This window comes from Chiloscyllium plagiosum, unplaced genomic scaffold (assembly GCF_037043375.1).
Source record: "Chiloscyllium plagiosum isolate Xiang-an unplaced genomic scaffold, Cpla_swu_hap1 HiC_scaffold_10, whole genome shotgun sequence".
Taxonomy (NCBI): domain Eukaryota; kingdom Metazoa; phylum Chordata; class Chondrichthyes; order Orectolobiformes; family Hemiscylliidae; genus Chiloscyllium; species Chiloscyllium plagiosum.
In genome coordinates, this window is record NW_028270148.1 from 89800187 (window position 1) to 89819756 (window position 19570).

At 42.0% G+C, this 19570-nt stretch overlaps 1 protein-coding gene across 4 annotated transcripts in view; it reads left to right on the forward strand.

Moving 5' to 3' along the window:
* The window catches only part of dzank1 (double zinc ribbon and ankyrin repeat domains 1), a 113928-nt gene that overhangs the window by 92885 nt on the left and 1473 nt on the right, over positions 1–19570 (forward strand). For all 4 annotated transcript variants that reach the window (XM_087991535.1, XM_087991537.1, XM_087991534.1 and 1 more), the window contains 2 exons: positions 16394–16474; positions 16869–16996. In XM_087991535.1, coding sequence (XP_087847661.1) covers positions 16394–16474; positions 16869–16996 — 209 coding nt within the window. The remainder of the gene's footprint in view (positions 1–16393; positions 16475–16868; positions 16997–19570) is intronic.

Consider the following 19570-nt stretch of genomic DNA (forward strand, 5'->3'; position numbering starts at 1 on the left):
TCCTAAGCTGTAAGTTTAGGTTTCAGTTCCTTTGATTTTGGTTTCTTTTTGAAGATTTCTCTTTGCCCCACCGAATCCCTTTGTAAATTCCAATCTTCTAAACTTGTAGGGATGCAGACCATATTAGTTTAACCTCATAGAGTCATAGAGATGTACAGCACGGAAACAGACCCTTCGGGCCAACCCATCCATGCCGACCAGATATCCCAACCCAATCTAGTACCACCTACCAGCACTCGGCACATATCCCTCCAAACCCTTCCTATTCATATTCCTATCCAGATGCCTTTTAAATGTTGTAATTGTACCAGCCTCCACCACTTCCTCTGGCAGCTCATTCCATACACGTACCGCCCTCTGGGTGAAAACATTGTCCTTTAGGTCTCTTTTATATCTTTCCCCTCTCATCCTAAACCTATGCCCTCTAGATCTGGACTCCCCCACCCCAGCAAAAAGACTTTGTCTATTTATCATATCCATGCCCCTCATATCTTTTCAACCTCTATAAGGTCACCCCTCAGCCTCCTAAGCTCCAGGGAAAACAGCCCCAGCCTATTCACCCTCTCCCGATAGCTCAAATCCTCCAACCCTGGCAACATCCTTGTAAATCATTTCTGAACCCCTTCAAGTTTCACAACATCCTTCCGATAGCAAGGAGACCAGAATTGCATGCTGTTAGCTCAGGTATAATTTAAGGCATCTGCATTGTACCCCGCCAAGACCAATGTATTCTTTGGTGCCCTAAACATAATGCAGTAGTCCTGATAAGGTCAGACCAAAGTTTTACAGAACTGAAGAGCACTTAAGGAACAGGTACTGCGTGTCCTTGGATAAGCATGTACCCAGCAGGCAGGGTGGAAGTGGTCGAGCAAGGGAGCCATGGTTTACTAAAGAATTTGAATCTCTTGACAAGAGGAAGAAGCAGGCTTATGTTATGCTGAGGTGTGAAGGCTAAGTTAGGGGCTTGAGAGTTACAAGTTAGGGGAAAGTGAGGACTGCAGATGCTGGAGGTTAGAGTCGAGAGTGTCGTGCTAGAAAAGCACAGCAGGTCAGGCAGCATCCGAGGAGCAGGAGAATCGACATTTCAGGCATAAGCCATTCATCAGGAATGGGGCTTGGGGCCCAGGGGGGCTGAGAGATAAATGGGAGGGGAGTGGGGCTAGGGGGAAAGTAGCTGGGAATGTGGTAGGTAGATGAAGGTGCAGTTGGAAGTGATGGGTGGGAGGGATGGGTGAGAAGGAAGGAAGATGGACAAGTAGGACTGGTCAAGGGCACAGTGCTGAGTTGGAGGCTTGGGACTGGGATAAGGTGGGGAGAGGAGAAATGAGGAAACTGGTGAAATCCATATCATGTGTGGTTACAGGCTCCCAAGGCGCAAGATGAGGCATTCTTCCTCCAGGTGTCGGGTGGTAAGGGTTTGGCGATGGAGTAGGCCCAAGACCAGCATGTACTTCGCGGAGTGGGAGTGGAAGTTAAAATGTTCAGCCATAGGGCGAAGGGTTGGTTGATGCAGTTGTTGCAGAAATGTTCTTTGAAACGATCTGCAAGTTGGCAACCTGTCTCCCCCATGTACAGGAGACCACATCAGGTGCAATGGATACAGTAGATAATGTGCGTAAAAGAACAGGTAAATTTCTGTCGAATGTGGAAAGATTCTTGAATGGAGGTGGGCACTGGTTTTGCACTTCCTGCGGTGGCAGGGGAAGGTGCCGGGGGTGGGGTATGTGAATCTGACGAAGGAGGGAATGGTCTCTCCAGAACGTACGTGTGGGTAGAGAGGGAAATATATCCTTCCCCAGCAGGAAAGACCTAAAAGAGCTAAGAAGAGCCAGGAGGGGACATGAGAAGTCGTTGGCAGGTAGGATCAAGGAAAACCCTAAAGCTTTCTATAGGTATATCAGGAATAAAAGAATGACTAGAGAAAGATTAGGGCCATTCAAGGAGAGTAGTGGGAAGTTGTATGTGGACTCCGAGGAGATAGGAGAAGAGCTAAATGAATGTTTTTTTGTCAGTATTCACACCGGAAAAAGAAAATGTTGTTGAGAAGAATACTAAGATACAGGCTATTAGACTAGATGGGATTGAGGTTCACGAGGAGGTGTTAGCAATTCTGGAAAGTGTGAAAATAGATAAGTCCCCTGGGCTGGATGGAATTTATCCTCGGTTTCTGTGGGAAGCCAGGGAGGAGATTGCAGAGCCTTTGGCTTTGATCTTTATGTCGTCATTATCTACAGGAGGAGTGCCAGAAGACTAGAGGATAGCAAATGTTGTTACCTTGTTCAAGAAGGGGAGTAGAGACAACCCTGGTAATTATAAACCAGTGAATTGTGGGTAAAGTGTTGGTAAACGTTATATGAGATAGGATTTATAATCATCTAGAGAGTAATAATTTGATTAGTGATAGTTAACACTGTTTTGTGAAGGTTAGGTTGTGCCTCGCAAACCTTATTGAGTTCTTTTAGAAGGTGACCAAACAGGTGGATGAGGGTAAAACGGTTGATGTGGTGTATTTGGATTTCAGTAAAGGTGTTTGATAAGGTTCCCCATGGTAGGTTATTGCATAAAATACAGAGGCATGGGATTGAGGGTGATTTAGCAGTTTGGATCAGAAATTGGCTAGCTGAAAGAAGACGGAGAGTGGTGGTTGATGGGAACAGTTCAGTTACTAATGGTGTACCGCAAAGATCTGTTTTGGGGCCACTGCAGTTTGTCAGTTTTATAAATGACTTGGTTGAGGGCATTGTAGGATGATTTAGTAAATTTGCGGATGACTCTCAGGTCAGTGGAGTTGTGGATAGTGCTGAAGAATGTTGCAGGTTACAGAGGGACATAGATAAGCTACAGAGCTGGGTTGAGAAGTAGCAAACGGAGTTTAATGCAGAAAAGTGTGAGAATAATTCACTCTGGAAGGAGCAACAGGAATAAAGAGTACTGGGCTAATTGTAAGATTCTTGTTAATGTAGATGAGCAGAGAGATCTCGGTGTCCATGTGCATAGATCCCTGAAAGTTGCCACCCAGTTGATAGGGTTTTTCAGAAGGCATATGGTGTGTTAGCTTTTATTGGTGGAGGGATTGAGTTTCAGAGCCATGAGGTCATGCTGCAGCTGTACAAAACTTTGGTGTGGCTGCACTTGGAGTATTGTGTACAGTTCTGGTCACTGCATTGCAGGAAGGATGTGGAAGCTTTGGAAAGGATTCAGAGGGGATTTACTAGAATATTGCCTGGTATGGAGGAAAGGCTGAGGGACTTGAGGCTGTTTTCATTAGAGAGAAGGTTGAGAGGTGACTTAAGTGGAACAAATAAGATAAGACATATAAGATAATCAGAGGGTTAGATAGGGTGGACACTGAGAGCCTTTTTCCTCAGGTAGTGATGGCTAACATGAGGGTACGTAACTTTAAATTGAGGGATGATTGATATAGGACAGAGCAGTAGGGGGTGTGGAATGCCCTGCCTGCAACAGTAGTAGACTTGCCAACTTCAAGGGCATTTAAGTGGTCATTAGATAGACATATGGGTGAAAATAGAATAGTGTAGAATAGATGGGCTTCAGATTGTTTCCACAGTAGGTGTAACATTGAGGGCAGAAGGTTTCTGGAGTTGAAAATGATTTACCTTTTACAAATCCATGCTGGTTTCTCAAGTCTATACTTATTTAATTAACTGTTATTTGGTCCTAAATAACTGTTTTTAAAGCTTTTTAATCACCAAGGTTATAGTAACCGGCCTGTAGTTGTTGGGTTTAGCCTTTCATTCTTCCTCTTTCTTTATGATTGTAGCAGAATCTTGTTCCTTTATAAAGACAATTGATGTGTTCTATATCACAACCATGCACTTTGCCTTCATGAGTGCATTTCCTTTGTGATACTTAATCAGCCTTATCCCACCTATTACTACACTTAATATTTGTACCCCTGTGAAAGATTCCCTTTCCATTTATGTTAGCTGCCAGTCTCTTCTCTTACTTTCTCTTTGCCTCTCTGATTCTCTTTCTCACTTCAACACCATAACTCTATTCTTACTTTTATTATTAACTTTATATCTGCAATGCACACTTTTTCTGCCACAACTTGAACTGTCTATCTCTTTTGTCATCCAGAGCTTCTGTTTTCCTGATGGAAATGGACCTTGTTTTTGTTGACTAGTTGTTTGATTAAATTTTGTTTGCCAAACTTTGATTCCAGGTTACTTGGACAGGCATTACTTCATTGAAATATTTTTGCTCTAGATTGCTCCTTCACCTTTTCCATAATTAATCTAAACCAATGATCACTGTTCTTTCAAAGATTTTCTTTCTGACACGTGATCCACCTTCCTCCCCAGAATCAGATCCAGTATTGCGTCTTTCCTCATTGGACTAATAATATACTGATCAAAAAATTCTCCTGTTCACACTTTATAATCTCTTTTTGCTCATTGCCCTTTGCATTATTACTGTCCCAGTCTATAGTAACAAAATTGAATCTGTCATTATTATAATCCATAGCTTATGTATATTTTGTTTATGTTATGTATATATTTCAATAGACCTTGTACACTCTTGCCCTTCTACTCCTCTACATCTTTTTCACTACTTGGCAACCTGTAGAATACATTTAGTAGGTACTGGCATCCCTATTATTTCATAATTCTAACTGAAAGGATCCTGTCCTTGACCCCTTCAAGACACCCTCTCTCTCCAGCATTGCAATATTCTCTTTAATCAATACTACCACCCCATTTCTTTCTTTTTCCTTCCCTGTTCTGCCTGAAAATCTTGTATCCAGAAATATTTAATACCTAATTCAACCCTTTTTTGAGTCAGCTCACCATTATTGCTATGACATCACTTTCCTGTGTGGTTATTTGCGGGTAGAACTCACCAACCTTACTTATTATAGTCTGTGCACGTATATACATGCACTGAACCTTAATTAGATTTTGCTGTATTCACTTTTAGTCTGACTCCACCTAAAATCTTTATTTTCTGATCCTGTCATGCTATCTGACACTCCCAATCCTCTGTACACCTTGTTTCTCCTCTCTATTGCTACATCTTGGTCCCTGGTCCCTTGCCAAACTAGTTGAAGCTCTCTCTCTCTCTCTCCAATAGCACCCCCAAAATGGCCTTGAGGTTATTGCTTCTGGCTCTGACTCTGTTTAGATGCAAGCCATTCAGCTTATAGACTCCCATCTTGCCCAGAAATTCCCAGTGTCCCAGGAATTCCAAGTCCTCTTTGCTGTTCCATCTCTCCAGCCAGGCAATTGTCTGTTCTATCCATCTATTTTCACCTACAGCCATGGTGCACGGGGAGCAATTTGAGTTCCTGCTTATTGTCTTTCCTAGCTCCCCTCAATCTGCCTGTATAATATCTCCCTGTTTCTGACCACAGCCACCCCCTTCAGAATGCTCCAGGGAGGCAGCAGAGCATTTGGAATAGAGTTGGTGGGCACAGAAAATGTTATCGCTATGGAATCTTCTATTCTGATTGCTTTCCAGACCTTATCCCCTCAAATGCAACTGAATCCCTCCCTGTTCCATAGACTTTACCGTGACTGTGCTTCCCAGAGGATCTGTCTCCCTCACCAGTCTGTAGAACTGAATACCAGTTGAAGAATACAGTCCATTCCTTGGACTGTTGTACCACCTGCCTGCTCCTCCTTGTCTGTCCAGTGGTCAGCCATTCCCTCTCTGCATACTCTTATGCTACAGGATGACCACTTATTGAACCGTGAACCATTGCAAATGCCAGCAGCTGCTGTTCAAGTTCCAGGACCTGCAGCTGAAGTTCTTCCAGCCTGATAACACATGATTGTCTGGGAGGCAAATATTGTTCTGGAGTTCTCAATGGCACAGGCCGTGCATTCCAAGTGACCAAGGTGCCCTGTTATGCTTCTTTACTAGGCAACTCACTAACAGCATAAATAAATTTAAGACTTGAAAGAACAACACTTACCAGCTACCGTAGGGAAAATGTAAAAAAATCAACATCATCCTTCCAGTCTGTACCAAATTCCCAGCTTTAGCACTTTGTTAATTCTGCACTGTTCTGTACAATAAAGAAGTATATTTATTTTAAACAGAGCTAATGACACACATACAAGTTACAACTGCTAACTTCAGCACTTTGTTAATTCTGCACTGTTCTGTGATCACTCTATGCTATAAAAAAAATTATTTATTTTTTATAGAGCTGATGACACACATTCAAGTTACAACTGCTAACTCAGCTTCCTGTTCAATCAGCATCTGTTCAGGCAACTGCTTACAGCTGATTGACAGACAACTGGCCCTGACAGGCAGTTTCTGTTAACTATATAGCAGCGTAACTTCTTCAGCCATTTTTTAAAACTCAAAGTCAAATTCTCAATTTGAGTATTACTGAAAAAAATTTGACAATTAATTGTCAGTCATTATCTTAATTGGTTCATTCTCCATCGGAATACCTCTATCAATCAACCTTTTGACTAATCTCCTCATACAGTATGAAAGGGTTGTTGGGATCTTGTGGTGGAGTACTAGTGTCTAGTTTCCCAAGTTCAGGTTCCACCTGCTCCAGAGGTATGTTGTTAGAAAATACCTAAGAAGGTTATTTTCACTTTACATTGGCAAGATGAAAGGCCTTTCACAAATATGTATTTTTTTTTCAGCAGTACTCAGGTTCTGTACTACCAAATGACTATTTACAAATTCTCAATGGGAAATTAAATTTTAGCTTCGGAAGTAACAGAATTCACACTTGCACCATATTTCTGACTTTAGTGCTCTATTAAAAGTGTACTCAGTCTGCAATCACTCCATGTGATAGAAAATGCTTTTTATTTGTACAGAGCTTATGGCTCATACCCAAGTTATATCCTGACTCAGTATAACACCCTAATTCCATGGCCTCCTCTGGGCAGCACAGAGGCACAGTGGTCAGCACTGTTGCCTCACAGTGCTAGGGACCCAGGTTCAATTACAGCCTCAGGCAATAGTCTGTGTGGAGTTTGCACATTCTCCCCGTGTCTGCATGGATTTCCTCCCACAGTTCAAAGATGTTCATTAGGTGGATTGGCCATGCTAAACTGCCCATAGTATCCAGGGATGTGCGGGCTGGGTGGATTAGCCATAGGAAATGCAGAGCTACATGGATGGGGTGGGTGTGGATAGGTTGCTCTTTGGAGGTTTGGCGTGGATTTGATGGGCTGAATGGCCTGCTTCCACACTGTAGGGATTCTATATTTGCCCTGATGCCTTATGCAAGACCTGACCTCACCCATTTCTCCATCATTCTTGATTAGCTCATTCTTCCTGTGGTGCAGCTTCTGGTTGACAACTGTATTCACTGAATAGTTTTGATGCTTTTATTGGGACACAGTATTGGCCTCAGTTATTCACTGAACCAGCAGCTACTTCTGTTGCAGCAGCAGGTCCTGGAAACCCTGTGCAGCAAATCTTCCTCCTTTAATTTGACACAACACCCAACAGGGATTGATTAGGTCCCTCTCATTTCCAACTTTCCACAGTGTGCTCATGAACCCATCTCCAAGACAACAGGAGGATACACTCACCTCACTAACGGACCCATGAGAGATAATCTCCTCTAGCCCCATAATCCTTTTGAGATATCAGAGTTCATCCAATCTAGCCTCTTCAGCACCTCCAATTTTAATCGCTCCACTTTTGGTGGCCACCTCTTCAGCTGTCTTGACCCAAAGGTCTAGAACTCCTTCCCTAAACTTCTCTGACTCACTAACTCACTTCATTCCTTCAAGACACTCCTTGGATCCTGCCTGTCTTGAATGAGCTCAGAGCCAAATTTTTATAATGCTCCTGTGAAGCACCTTGAGATGTTTATTATATTAAAGGAATTATAACATACAAGTAGATGATGATATCTTTATATAGTTTTTCTCAATGCTAGCCTTTAGCAGTTCTGTATTATTGTTGAATCTATTGTTGGTTTACTGTTTGTAAGTTCACCTCAACTTTTATGCTGTTATTTATTCCTTCAACCATTTCCAAGTCACAATTTTGCTCTTTAAGATTTTATTGAAAATGATTCTGTGCTGCACATTTGCCCCTTTGGTCTTTTACACTTTACTGGCTGCAACCTCAGGCCCCATTTTTATCAGGCAGGGTAATGAAAACAGCATTTGGTATGCTTGCCTTTATTGGACAATGCATTGAGTGTAGGAGTTGGGAGGTCATGTTGCATCTGTACAGGGCATTGAATGGGCCACTTTTGGAATACTGCGTGCAATTCTGGTCTCCCAGTTTAGGAAAGATGTCATTAAACTTGAAAGGGTTCAGAAAAGATTAGATTCCCTACAGTATGAAACAGGCCCTTCAGCCCAACAAGTCCACACCGACCCTCCGAAGAGTAATCCACCCAGACCCATTCCCCTACATTTACCCCTGACTAATGCACCTAACACTATGGGCAATTTAGCATGGCCAATTCACCTGACCTGCGCATATTTGGATTGTGGGAGGAAGCCAGAGCACCTGGAGGAAACCCACGCAGACACTGGGAGAATGTGCAAACTCCACTCAGTCACCCAAGGTGACAATTTAACCTGGGTCTCTGGTGCTGTGAGGCAGCACTAACCACTGAGCCACCATGCTGCCCAGATTTACAACGACGTTGCCAGGGTTGGAGGGATTGAGCTGTCGGGAGAAGCTGAATAGGTTGGCGCTATTTTCCCTGGAGCATCGGAGGCTGAGGGGTGACCTTCTAGAAATTTGTAAAATCTTGAAGGATATGGATAGGGTGAATAGTCAAGGTCCTTTTGCCTGGGTAGAAAAGTCCAAAACTAGAGGGCATAGGTTTAAGGTGAGAGGGGAAAGATTTAAAAGGGACCTAAGGAGCAACTTTTTCATGCAGAAGGTGGTGCATGTATGGAAAGGAAGTGGTGTAAGCTGGTATGATTACAACATTTAAAAGGCACCTGGATGGGTATCTGAATAGGAAGAGTTTAGAGGGAAATGGGTCAAATATTGGCAATGGGACTAGATTAATGTCAGATGTCTGGTTAGCATGGACGAGTTGGACCAAAGGGCCTGTCTCTGCCTCTATGACTGTATGACTCTTTGCTGTCTTACAAGTGCATCAAGTGCTGAACTGTTTGGATGGGGAAGCATTAGCTCAGCTTTATTAACAGAGTGTGCATGCTTGCTGTTTTAGTTGCTTTCTTACTTCCACATATACAGCAACATTCTGTATTTATACAATGCCTTCAACAAAGAACTTCACTCTTTACAGAATATAACCAAAAGAAATTGGCTAGGATACAAGAGGCTGCAAAGAGATTTAGACAGTGTTAAGTATCAACAACATGGCAGCTGAAGACTATATGGGGAAATGTAGTAAAGCAGCATTTTTAAAAAATTATGTGAAACTTATATAAGTGTTGATGTTCAGAGAGACTCGAGTGTAGTTATATAAGAAACACTGTAAATTAGCATGTAGGTACAGCAGCACTGAGGAACAGAATATGGCATGTTGGCCTTTATTGCAAGGGAGTTGGAGTATAAAAATTTACAATCATACAGGCCTTCGATGAGATCAAACCTGGAATAATACTTTGTACAATTTGGTCTCTGTATTTAAAGAATAGGATTACAACTTACAATGGCTTTGTTCATCATATCCAGTGACTTTGACCAGGCCAACCTCAAGTACATTCTACTAAAGTACCATCAACACATCTCCTGTCACACCAGAGGTCCGGACATCGTTAACCATTGCTATACAACCATCAAAGATGCCTACTGCTCCATACCCCACCTGCATTTTAGAAAATCAGATCACAACGCCCTGCTCCTCCTCCAGATTTACAAGCAAAAATTGAAGCCTGAGGATCCTGTGCAGAAGGTAGTGCAGTGTGGTCTGAGGCAACGGAACGATTTTTATGGGATTGCTTAGAGTCAGTGGGCTGGTGCATATTCAAGAATTCAGTGGCCAACCTAAACAAGTATGCCAACACTGTTACAAACTTCATTAGTCCTTAGATATGGTGCCCAAAATGCTCACAATATCCCAAATGCAGCCTGACCAGCCTCAGCAGTACATTTCTGCTCTTGTATTCCAGACCTCTTGAAATGAATGCTATCATAGCATTTGCCTTCCTATGCCAACTGAACCTGCACATAACCTGCACATCTTTGGACTGTGGGAGGAAACCGAAGCACCCAGAGGAAACCCACACAGACAGTTGCCTGCGGCTGGAATTGAACCTGGGTCCCTGGGTGCTGTGAAGCAGTAGTGCTAACCACTAAGGAACTATTTCTATTTTTTTTCTCTCTTGTTTTTCCATTTTTTGTCTTTTCTATTACCTCTTGTTGAAGAGGTCAGTTGTGGCAACAGCATTGGCAATGATGAATAAGCCCAGCACCAGAACTGAGTTTGGGTTCCCAGAGGCTTCTGCGTCTAGTGCAGATTCGTGGAGGTGGTGGCAGAGATGGGTTTGGGCCCAGTACAAAACTCAGTGGCATTGGCAGCAGCTGCATTGGTGAGATGAGTCTGAAGTGGACTCATGGTGGCGGCACTGTCGAGTTTGGGCTGGGACAGTACCCAGTGGTATCAATGGCGTCTGCATTGGTGAGGACTCATAGTGGCAAGTGTATCATTGGAGGCAAGATTGCACGGAAGAGTGGCACGGCAAGGGGGCTCATGCCTGGCCACCAGGTCCATGGTCCATGGCCCATGACAGAGCACTTAACAAGAAGGACTGTAAAGTTAATACTTTTTCTTTATTTCTTTACTTTTCTGCCTTTATATTCTATGGTTTGGTTTATTTTTCTGTATTTTAAGATGGCGCCAGAGAGTGGTGACAAAAATACACATGACAATAAATAAATCAAATCAAATAACTAAATCAAGATCCCCATACAACCACACCTTGTGATACCCATAACACCACAGCTGTGAGTTTCAATCTGTGTTACAAGCACATTTACCTTGTTTCGTATACTGAGTGCATTCAAGTGCAACACTGTCAGTCCTATGTTGACTACACCCCTTCTCATATTTGTCCCCTAATCTACAGGGTCTGAAGTTAGACGCCTGGCCTTTTCCATTCTTTCTATCCTATTACTTGTTTTGGAAACTTTAATAACCTCAGTTGAGTCCTCCCCCTCTCTGTTCATTTAACTTTTTCATAATTTTCCATTGCACAGTGAACCAAGCTCAGCAGGCCCTGTGGTCTAATTCTGGTCCTGTTTATTGTGTTTGATCTTACTGAGGGTATAAAGTAGTGCACAGAAGGGGTTGTGAGAAACTTCTTCAAGCAAAACAGTAGAGAGAGCATTGCTCCTTTTAACTTCTGTTTGTTGCATGTACTTTGCTTGTTGCACTGCGTCACCGTTTCAACAATAATGTGCAGCCACGTGTTAAGGAGACATTGCTCATGCAGAGACTGTTTGTTCCATCTGCTCGTTTCTGATTGCTGTGTATTTGCACACCCATACAGCTTAGAGGGAGTGTGAGACAGTTAGATTTGTCACCATTAGTCGACTACATATATGTTACAGCACTAAAACAAGCCATTCACTCCACTTGATCTGTATTGATATTCCACGTGAGCCAACTCTCAACCAATTTAATATAACCCTATCAGTATAACCTTCTATTCCTATTTCCTCTGTGTTCTTATCTTGCTTCCTCTTAAATGCATCTTATATTATTGTCCTGAATTATGTCTGAGCTGAAAATGTGTTGTTGGAAAAGCGCAGCAGGTCAGGCAGCATCCAGGGAACAGGAGAATCGACGTTTCGGGCATAAGCCCTTCTTCAGGGCATAAGCCCTTATGCCCGAAACGTCGATTCTCCTGTTCCCTGGATGCTGCCTGACCTGTTGCGCTTTTCCAGCAACACATTTTCAGCTCTGATCTCCAGCATCTGCAGACCTCACTTTCTCCTGAATTATGTCTACCCATTTCTATTGTACTTAATTCTTTATTGGATTTATTGGTGACTATCTCATCCTTATGACCCTTAATTTGGATTTCCTAAGAGTAGAAATATTTTCTTAATGGAATTTTTTTTTTGTCAAAGGTTTTTGCACAAACAATTCATCAAGAAACCAAAAGCCAATTGCTACTAGCATCTGAATTGGGGACAGAATCCTTTATAACCAACAAATTAATAACCAATGGAAATAGGGAACCAGTTAGCACAGATAGCAAATCTTATATTAAGATACTTAGAATTGGCCGTGGTTGTCAGACCACCATGGAATAGTGCAATAGAATCTCTACACCTTCAGATTGTTCTCCTATAATGTACATTTCGTCAATGTGAATTCACTATAACTCCAGTGACAAATTGGGGTCACTGTTTTTAAGGTGCAAACTTTTAAAGCATATATTGGTTACAATGCAATTCTGGCCCCATTAGTTTAAATGGTGCTGCTATTACACAATTTTCTTATAACACGACTTGCACAAGAACTGAACTACCACGTTATAGCAGAACTGAGTGTACCTAAAGAGATCTCTTTTTACCTTCTCAGCTGAAAGATGGTACAACATCACAGCATGCTCTTAGTCCTGCTCAGTATTAACTCCCAGTTTATGGTCTTAAATCCTAGAATTTCGCTTGAATATTCTAAGAGACATGCTGACAGATCATTGTTCTGTTTTAGTGCCAATTTGACTGGAGCCTTTGTTCCTGGTATTGGTGACTGGGACCCCTGTTTTCCTTGTGCCAAATTTTATAAGGGTTGTGAATTTCTCCCTCCTTATTCAACATAGCCACAGTAGCAGAAATAAGCAAAATCTCTTTTAAAATAAGCAAATATTTAAAGATTTTCACCTAATAAGTTCAGTGACATTTAATGTAGGCATAATTCCGTAAACAAAATCTTTTGACCAGAAGCACAGCAGAATGGTAGGAGCAAGTAGGATAGGTGACTTGGATTAAACGTTTTGAGCCCCGATACTTGTAATATTACCTTATCTTCCAAACAAATTTGTGTTTATATATTGAAATATAAATATATTTATTAATTGATTTACAGGATGTGAGCATCACTGGCAAGAGTAGCATTTATTCACAACTGAAAATGTGTTGCTGGAAAAGCGCAGCAGGTCAGGCAGCATCCAAGGAACAGGAGAATCGTTTTGGGCATAAGCCCTTCTTCAGGAATGCCCGAAACGTCGATTCTCCTGTTCCTTGGATGCTGCCTGACCTGCTGCGCTTTTCCAGCAACACATTTTCAGCTCTGATCTCCAGCATCTGCAGTCCTCACTTTCTCCATTTATTCACAACCCAACATGTCCTAGAGAAGGCAGAGAACCAATTGCAGACTGTGGTGAAACTATTTATATAAGTGCTGTTAGACAGAATTCAAGAGTATTTCAAAGGAACAACTTTAGCAATGATGAAGGAATGACCATTAACTTTCAAGTCAGTCCCATGTGTGACATGAGGTGATGGTGTTCCTATAAGCCAATTGTCCTTTTCCTTCAAGGTAATGGTGATCTCAGGCTTGCAAGGTGCTGTCAAAGAAGTCTTGTGTTGCTGCAGTACATCTTGTGGGTGGTGCACACAAGAGTCACACTGTGCCAGTGGTGAAGGAAGTAACTTGATAAAGTAAGATGATTGATGGAGTGCTATCCAAGTGGGCTGCCTTGTCTTTGATAATAGAACTTTTTAAGCGCTGTTAGATCTGTGCTCATGTGAACAAGTGGTGAGTATTCCTATGCTCCTCGATGATGCCTTATAGCCGAAGAAGATTTCGAGAGTTAGGCAGTAAGTAATATACTACAGACTATCCAACCTTTGACTTCTTCTTGTCGCCACACTATTCATTCAGTTAAGTCTCTGATCAAAGGGGACGCTCTGGATATTGATGGTGGAGGTTCAGCAATGGTAATGTAATTGAAAGTCAAGGGGATGTGGTTAGATATTATCTTTTTGGTGATGGTCATTTCCTGGCACTTGTCACTTCAATGAAAGTGTGATACAGCACAGACCAGACCCTTCAGTCCAGTTGTCCATGCCGACCAAAGACAAAGAACATTACAGATCCCCTATCTAAACCTGCCGCCTATTTTCTAAGGATCTGTATCCCTTTGCTCCCTGCCCATTCATGAACCCTCTCCAAAATATCCACATCCTTTTGGTAATGTAGTGACCAGAACTGTACGCAGTATTCTAAATGTGGCCCAACCAAAGTCTTATACAACTGTAACATGACCTGCCAACTCCTGTACTCAATACCCTGTCCGATGAAGGAAAGCATGCTCTATGCCTTCTTGACCACTCCACTGACCTGCGTTGCCACCTTCAGATCTCTCTGTACATCAATTTTCCCCAGGACTTTTCCATTTACTGTATAATTTGCTCTGGAATTGTATCTTCTAAAATGCGTCACCTCTCATTTGTCCAAATTAAACTCCATCTGCCATTTCTCTGCCCAACTCTCCAATCTGTCTACATTCTGCTGTATTCTCTGACAGACCAACTTTCCCAAACTAAACCAGTCTCATTTGCTTACACATCTCTCTAAACCTTTCCTACTCACGTATTTGGCCAAATGTCTTTTAAATGTTGTAACTTTACCTGCCTCTGGCAGTTCACTCCACCTTCTGTGTGAAAATGTTGCCCCTCAGATCTTTTTTACATCTTTCTTTTCTCACCTTAAAAATATGCCCTTTAGTTTTGAACTCCCCTACCCTAGGGAAAAGACCTTTGCTGTTCACCTTATTTATGCCCCTCATGATTTTATAAACCTCTATAAGGTGACCCCTCAACCTCCTACACTCCAGTGAAATAAGTTCCACCTTATTCAGCTTTTCCTTATTCCTCAAACCTTCCAGTCCTGGCAACATCCTTGTAAATCTTTTCTGAACCCTTTCCAATTTAATAATGTACTTCCTATAGCAGGGCAACCAGAATTGTACAGTTCTCCAAAAATGGTCTCACCAACCTCAACATGACGTCCCAACTCCTAGACTTAATAGTCTGAGCAATGAAGGCAAGTGTGCTAAACGTGTTCTTAACCACCCTGTCTACCTGTGATGCAATTTTCAGGTTTTGCTGTGTGTGGGCAAGGACTGCGTCATTATCTGAGAAATTAATGATACTGAAGAGTTTGCAAATGTTAGAGGGAAGGTCATTGATGAAACAGCTGAACACATTTTGGTCTTGGACACTACTCTGAAAAACTGATGCAGTGATTTCTTAGAATTGCGGTGATTGGCCTCGAACAACAGTAACCGTTTTTGTTTGCCTGGGTATGGCTTCAGCAGTTGGAGAGTTTTCACTTTGCTTCTCAATTTGTTTCAATTTTATCAGGGCTTCTTTGTGCCATACTTGATCAAATGGCGTTTTGATGTCAAGGGTAGTCACTCTTGTCTCTCCTCTGTATTTCAGATCTCCTGTCCTTGTTTGAGCCAAGACTGAAACAAGGACTGGAGGTGAGTTTCCATAGTGGAACCCAATGTAAGTATTGATGAACAGATTGCTGCTTGATAAAATTGTAATATAACAATACCTTCCATCACTTTGATGCAAGTAGATGGTATGAATTAGTGAGATTGAATTTATCCCTTTTTTGTAGATGGACATACCCAAGCAATGTTTGTCACATTAATGTAGTTGTCATCGTGTTGTAGCCATACTATAACAGCTTGGTTAGAGAGAGTCTTCATCAGTACAGCCACTGTTTGATTTGATACTGTGAGACTTCATTAGTTTCACGAATTAATTCAGTGCCTCACTCCTGATTGTCTACCACTATGCTACCACTTTTCGTGTGATTATCCTCCCAGAGAGACCTGACATATACAGGGATGTTGTTGGAGCAGGTGTCCAACCTGATGGTCTTACAAAATCAGAGCCAAGTCAGTCTATGTGGAATAGTTCTAATTGTGGTACAAAGATTCAATTACCTAGGGTTATACAGGATAAGCTTCGGGAGTTCTTTGATTAACTTACTTTCAAATGTATACTATTCTCTGTAACGTTTTTTTCTGCTGTAGCAAGACGTTTCTTATGCAGATGTGAGGACTTTGCAGGGTGTGATTTTGTTGATGCAAGGTTGCCTTTCTATTTTTAATTATCTTGTATTCTTTTTGTTGTGGTTGATATAACTGAGTGATTTGTTAGGCCATTTAATAAGACAATTAAAAATCACCCACGTTGTTGTGGCTCACATATAGGCCAAACCTGGTAAGGTCAATGAGGCATTAACAAATCAGATGTATTTTTATGCCAATCCAATAGTTTATTGATGACAAATATTTATAGTAAGTCTGGAATAAATGCTACCAGCTGAATTTAAGTTCACACCTCCAAATTAGGCCAGATCTCTGGAAAATTATTTTAATAAAATAACCCTTATGCTGCTATTCCTGTTCTTGGAAACTGTGATGAGTCCTGAATGAACTGTGTTGTAGTTTTGCTCTGTCTCTTCCTGCAGCTCAATGACAGACAATTACTGAAAGAGGTGGGACCAACTGGCTTGGGGAGAGTCTCCGAGGTACAGGAGCTGCTTGATGAAGTAAGCCACTACTTCCAGTATATTTGATCAATGAGAATGTCATATTGTCCTGTACAAATAACTGATGCTGTCAAGAGGCTCAGTAATCAGAGGACACCGATTTAAGAGAATTGGTGCCAGTGGGAAGATGAGATTTGTTTTACACAAGCGGTATAATCTAGAATGTGGTGCCTGACAGATGTTGGAAAGTTTCAATGATAATTTTCAAAAAGGAAATGAGGGGTGTAGGAAATTAAATGGATCTATCAAAGAGCTGGCACAGAAATGATGGGCCAAATAGTTTTGTTTTGTGTTCTTTGATGCTATTATGCTACTGAAGGCATTCTTTTATAACCTAATTATCTTTACCATTTAAAAACAAAATTCTTCACTCTGTATTTGTGACCTTGTCCAGGGAGCAGACCCAAACTGCAGCAACAAAGACAACAGACCAGCCCTAACTGTGGCTGTTATGAATCAACATCATGAGGTCGTCCCAGTGTTGGTGCAGAAAGGGGCAGACATTAACCAACTGTCAGGGCCGTAAGTAGAAATACTGTTTTTCAGGGCTTTATGCTGGAGAAGGAGTGGAACAGTTTTAGTTTTGCCTTTGGGTAGAGCTTACCAGGGTGATTCCTAGAATCAACGGGTTGTTTTCTGAAGAAAATTTTGCAGTTGCTTTGTGAACTTTAAAAGTATCCTGCTTTATTCTGAAACATTCTTGAGTTAAAATCAAAACTCTGTCAATTTTTATTTTTAAAAAAGTTATGCATTCATTTGAGAGTTTAAAACTGGCGTTTGATGTTGCAAAATATTTTCAAGAATGGTAGTTTGCTGCAGGCTTGACTTTAACTTAGGATAGGGTCAATACATGTGAGTGTATGGGGGCTAGAGTGAGCAACAACCATCTAGTCAATGCCCCACTGCATATTTAAAGGTCTAATAGGTCCAATCTTGCATTTGATCATATGAGCCTCTGCCCACCCATAATTCACCTCGTCTATTTCTGATCTTTCTCTTCCTTGATTTATGTGTCTCCATTCCTGGAGGTAAGCCATCAAATATTATTCACTACAAACACACACACACTCCCACAGCCACCATGACTTTATTTCCTCAGACCTCACTCCATTTCCTCAGTTACTGTTTCCATTGTATCAGTTCTAATGAAGTAAACCCCCACACGAGCACTGCTGATGTCTTCCTTTTGTCTCAACTGAGGAGTCCCACTGGAATTGGTTAACAGGGCTCCCCACTACATTCAGTCCATTTCACAAAATTTCCTCTTTCACTCCTCATTCCCTATCCCAGAACTATGATCAGAGTCCCATTTTCTTCATCTGCCATCCACCAGCCTTTTTTCAATGGGTAATCCTCAGTCATTTTTGCTAGTTTCAAATTAATGCCCTCACCAAACATCTTCTCCCATTCTTTCAGCATTCCAAAAGGATTGTTCTGTCCACTCCTTGGTTATCTCAAATATCTTCTTTCCTACAGTACCTTTCTATGCAAAGGCAAGAGATGCAACTCCTGTCCTTTCATCTTCTCTCTTCTAGAACTTCAGGACATTCTGCCTTTGAACCTGTTCCCCATTTAATAAGATGATGGCTGATCTGGTTGTGGTCTCAACTCCACTTTCCTATCTGATCCCCCTAGCCCTGAAGTTCCTCGTCTATCCAGAATTTACCTAAGCCTTGAATAAATCCAATGATTCAGCTTCCTCTGCTTTCTAGGGAAAACCATTCCATAGACTAACTTGCCTCAGAGGAGGTTGAACTGTTCATCAACTTCACTATCACCTTTCATCCCAACCTCAAATTCACCTGGACCATCTCAGACATCTCCACCTCCAGCGACTGACTACCCACGGATATCTACTACAAACCTGATGAAGGGCTTTTGCCTGAAACGTCGGTTTCCCTGCTCCTCGGATGCTGCCTGACCTTCCGTTTCTTTTCCAGCACCACTCTAATCTACTACAAACCCACTGACACACAAGCTACCTGGACTACACCTCCTCCTACCCTGCATCCTGTAAAAATTCCATCCCTTATTCCCAATTCCCCCACGTCCACTGCATCTGTTCCCAGAATGACCACTTCCACCATAGAAAATCCCAGATGGCCTCCTTCTTCAGAGACTGCAATTTCCTCTCTTATGTGGTCAACAATGCCCACCTTATCCCAGTCCCAAGCATCCAACTTGGCACCACCCTCTTGACCTGTCCATTGTCACTCCACCCATCTCTCTGACCTATCACCTCCCCAACCTTCATCGACCTATTGCATTCTCAGCTACCTCCCCCCTCCCATTTCTCTCTCAGCCCGCTGGCCTACAAGCCTCATTCCTAACGAAAGGCTTATCCTGAACCATCAATTTTCTTGCTCCTTGGATGCTGCCTGATCTGCTATGCTTTCCCAGCACCACACTCTCAACTCAGAAAAAACTGACCTAATTTTGATCCTAAAAGTAAGGCATCTTACTCTTATACTGTGACCTCTGCTGCTAGTCTCTCCTACAAGGATAAAGATCTTGAAAGTCCCATCATAATCTTCTAAGTTTTAATATAACCACCTCTCACCGATGGGTCCAACCTGTTCCATCTTTAATCCCTTCAATCCAGGAATAAGTCAAGTGAACCTTGCTAAATTGCTTCTTATGCAATTATTTCCTATTTAAAATAGGAAGGGTAAAAGCATACACAGTACTCCAGATGCCTTCTCACCAATGTCCTTATGCAGCTGCAGCCAAACGTCCTGACTTTTATATTCCATCCCCCTTGCAATAAACATCAGCATTCCATTTGCCTTACTAATAACCTGCTATACCAGCAAACTAACATCTTGCATAATTTCTGTATCCATCTTGTCCTCTGTATGTTTTCAGGTATGAAGGATCACACATTCACCAAGTGACCACTATACCCCTTTGAATCCTTCCCCTTCTTCCCATCAAAGCCATCCTCACTCCTTGCCAAGTATTCACAATACCCTTCTGACCTTCCTCTCTTTGACTCAGTAAAGGCCTCAGCCTCTTCCACTTTTGTGTCCACCACAATTAATTTTGAGCTTGGCCCAACGGTAAGCTCTTGTTCTGTTGCCTCCACACCTACTCCCT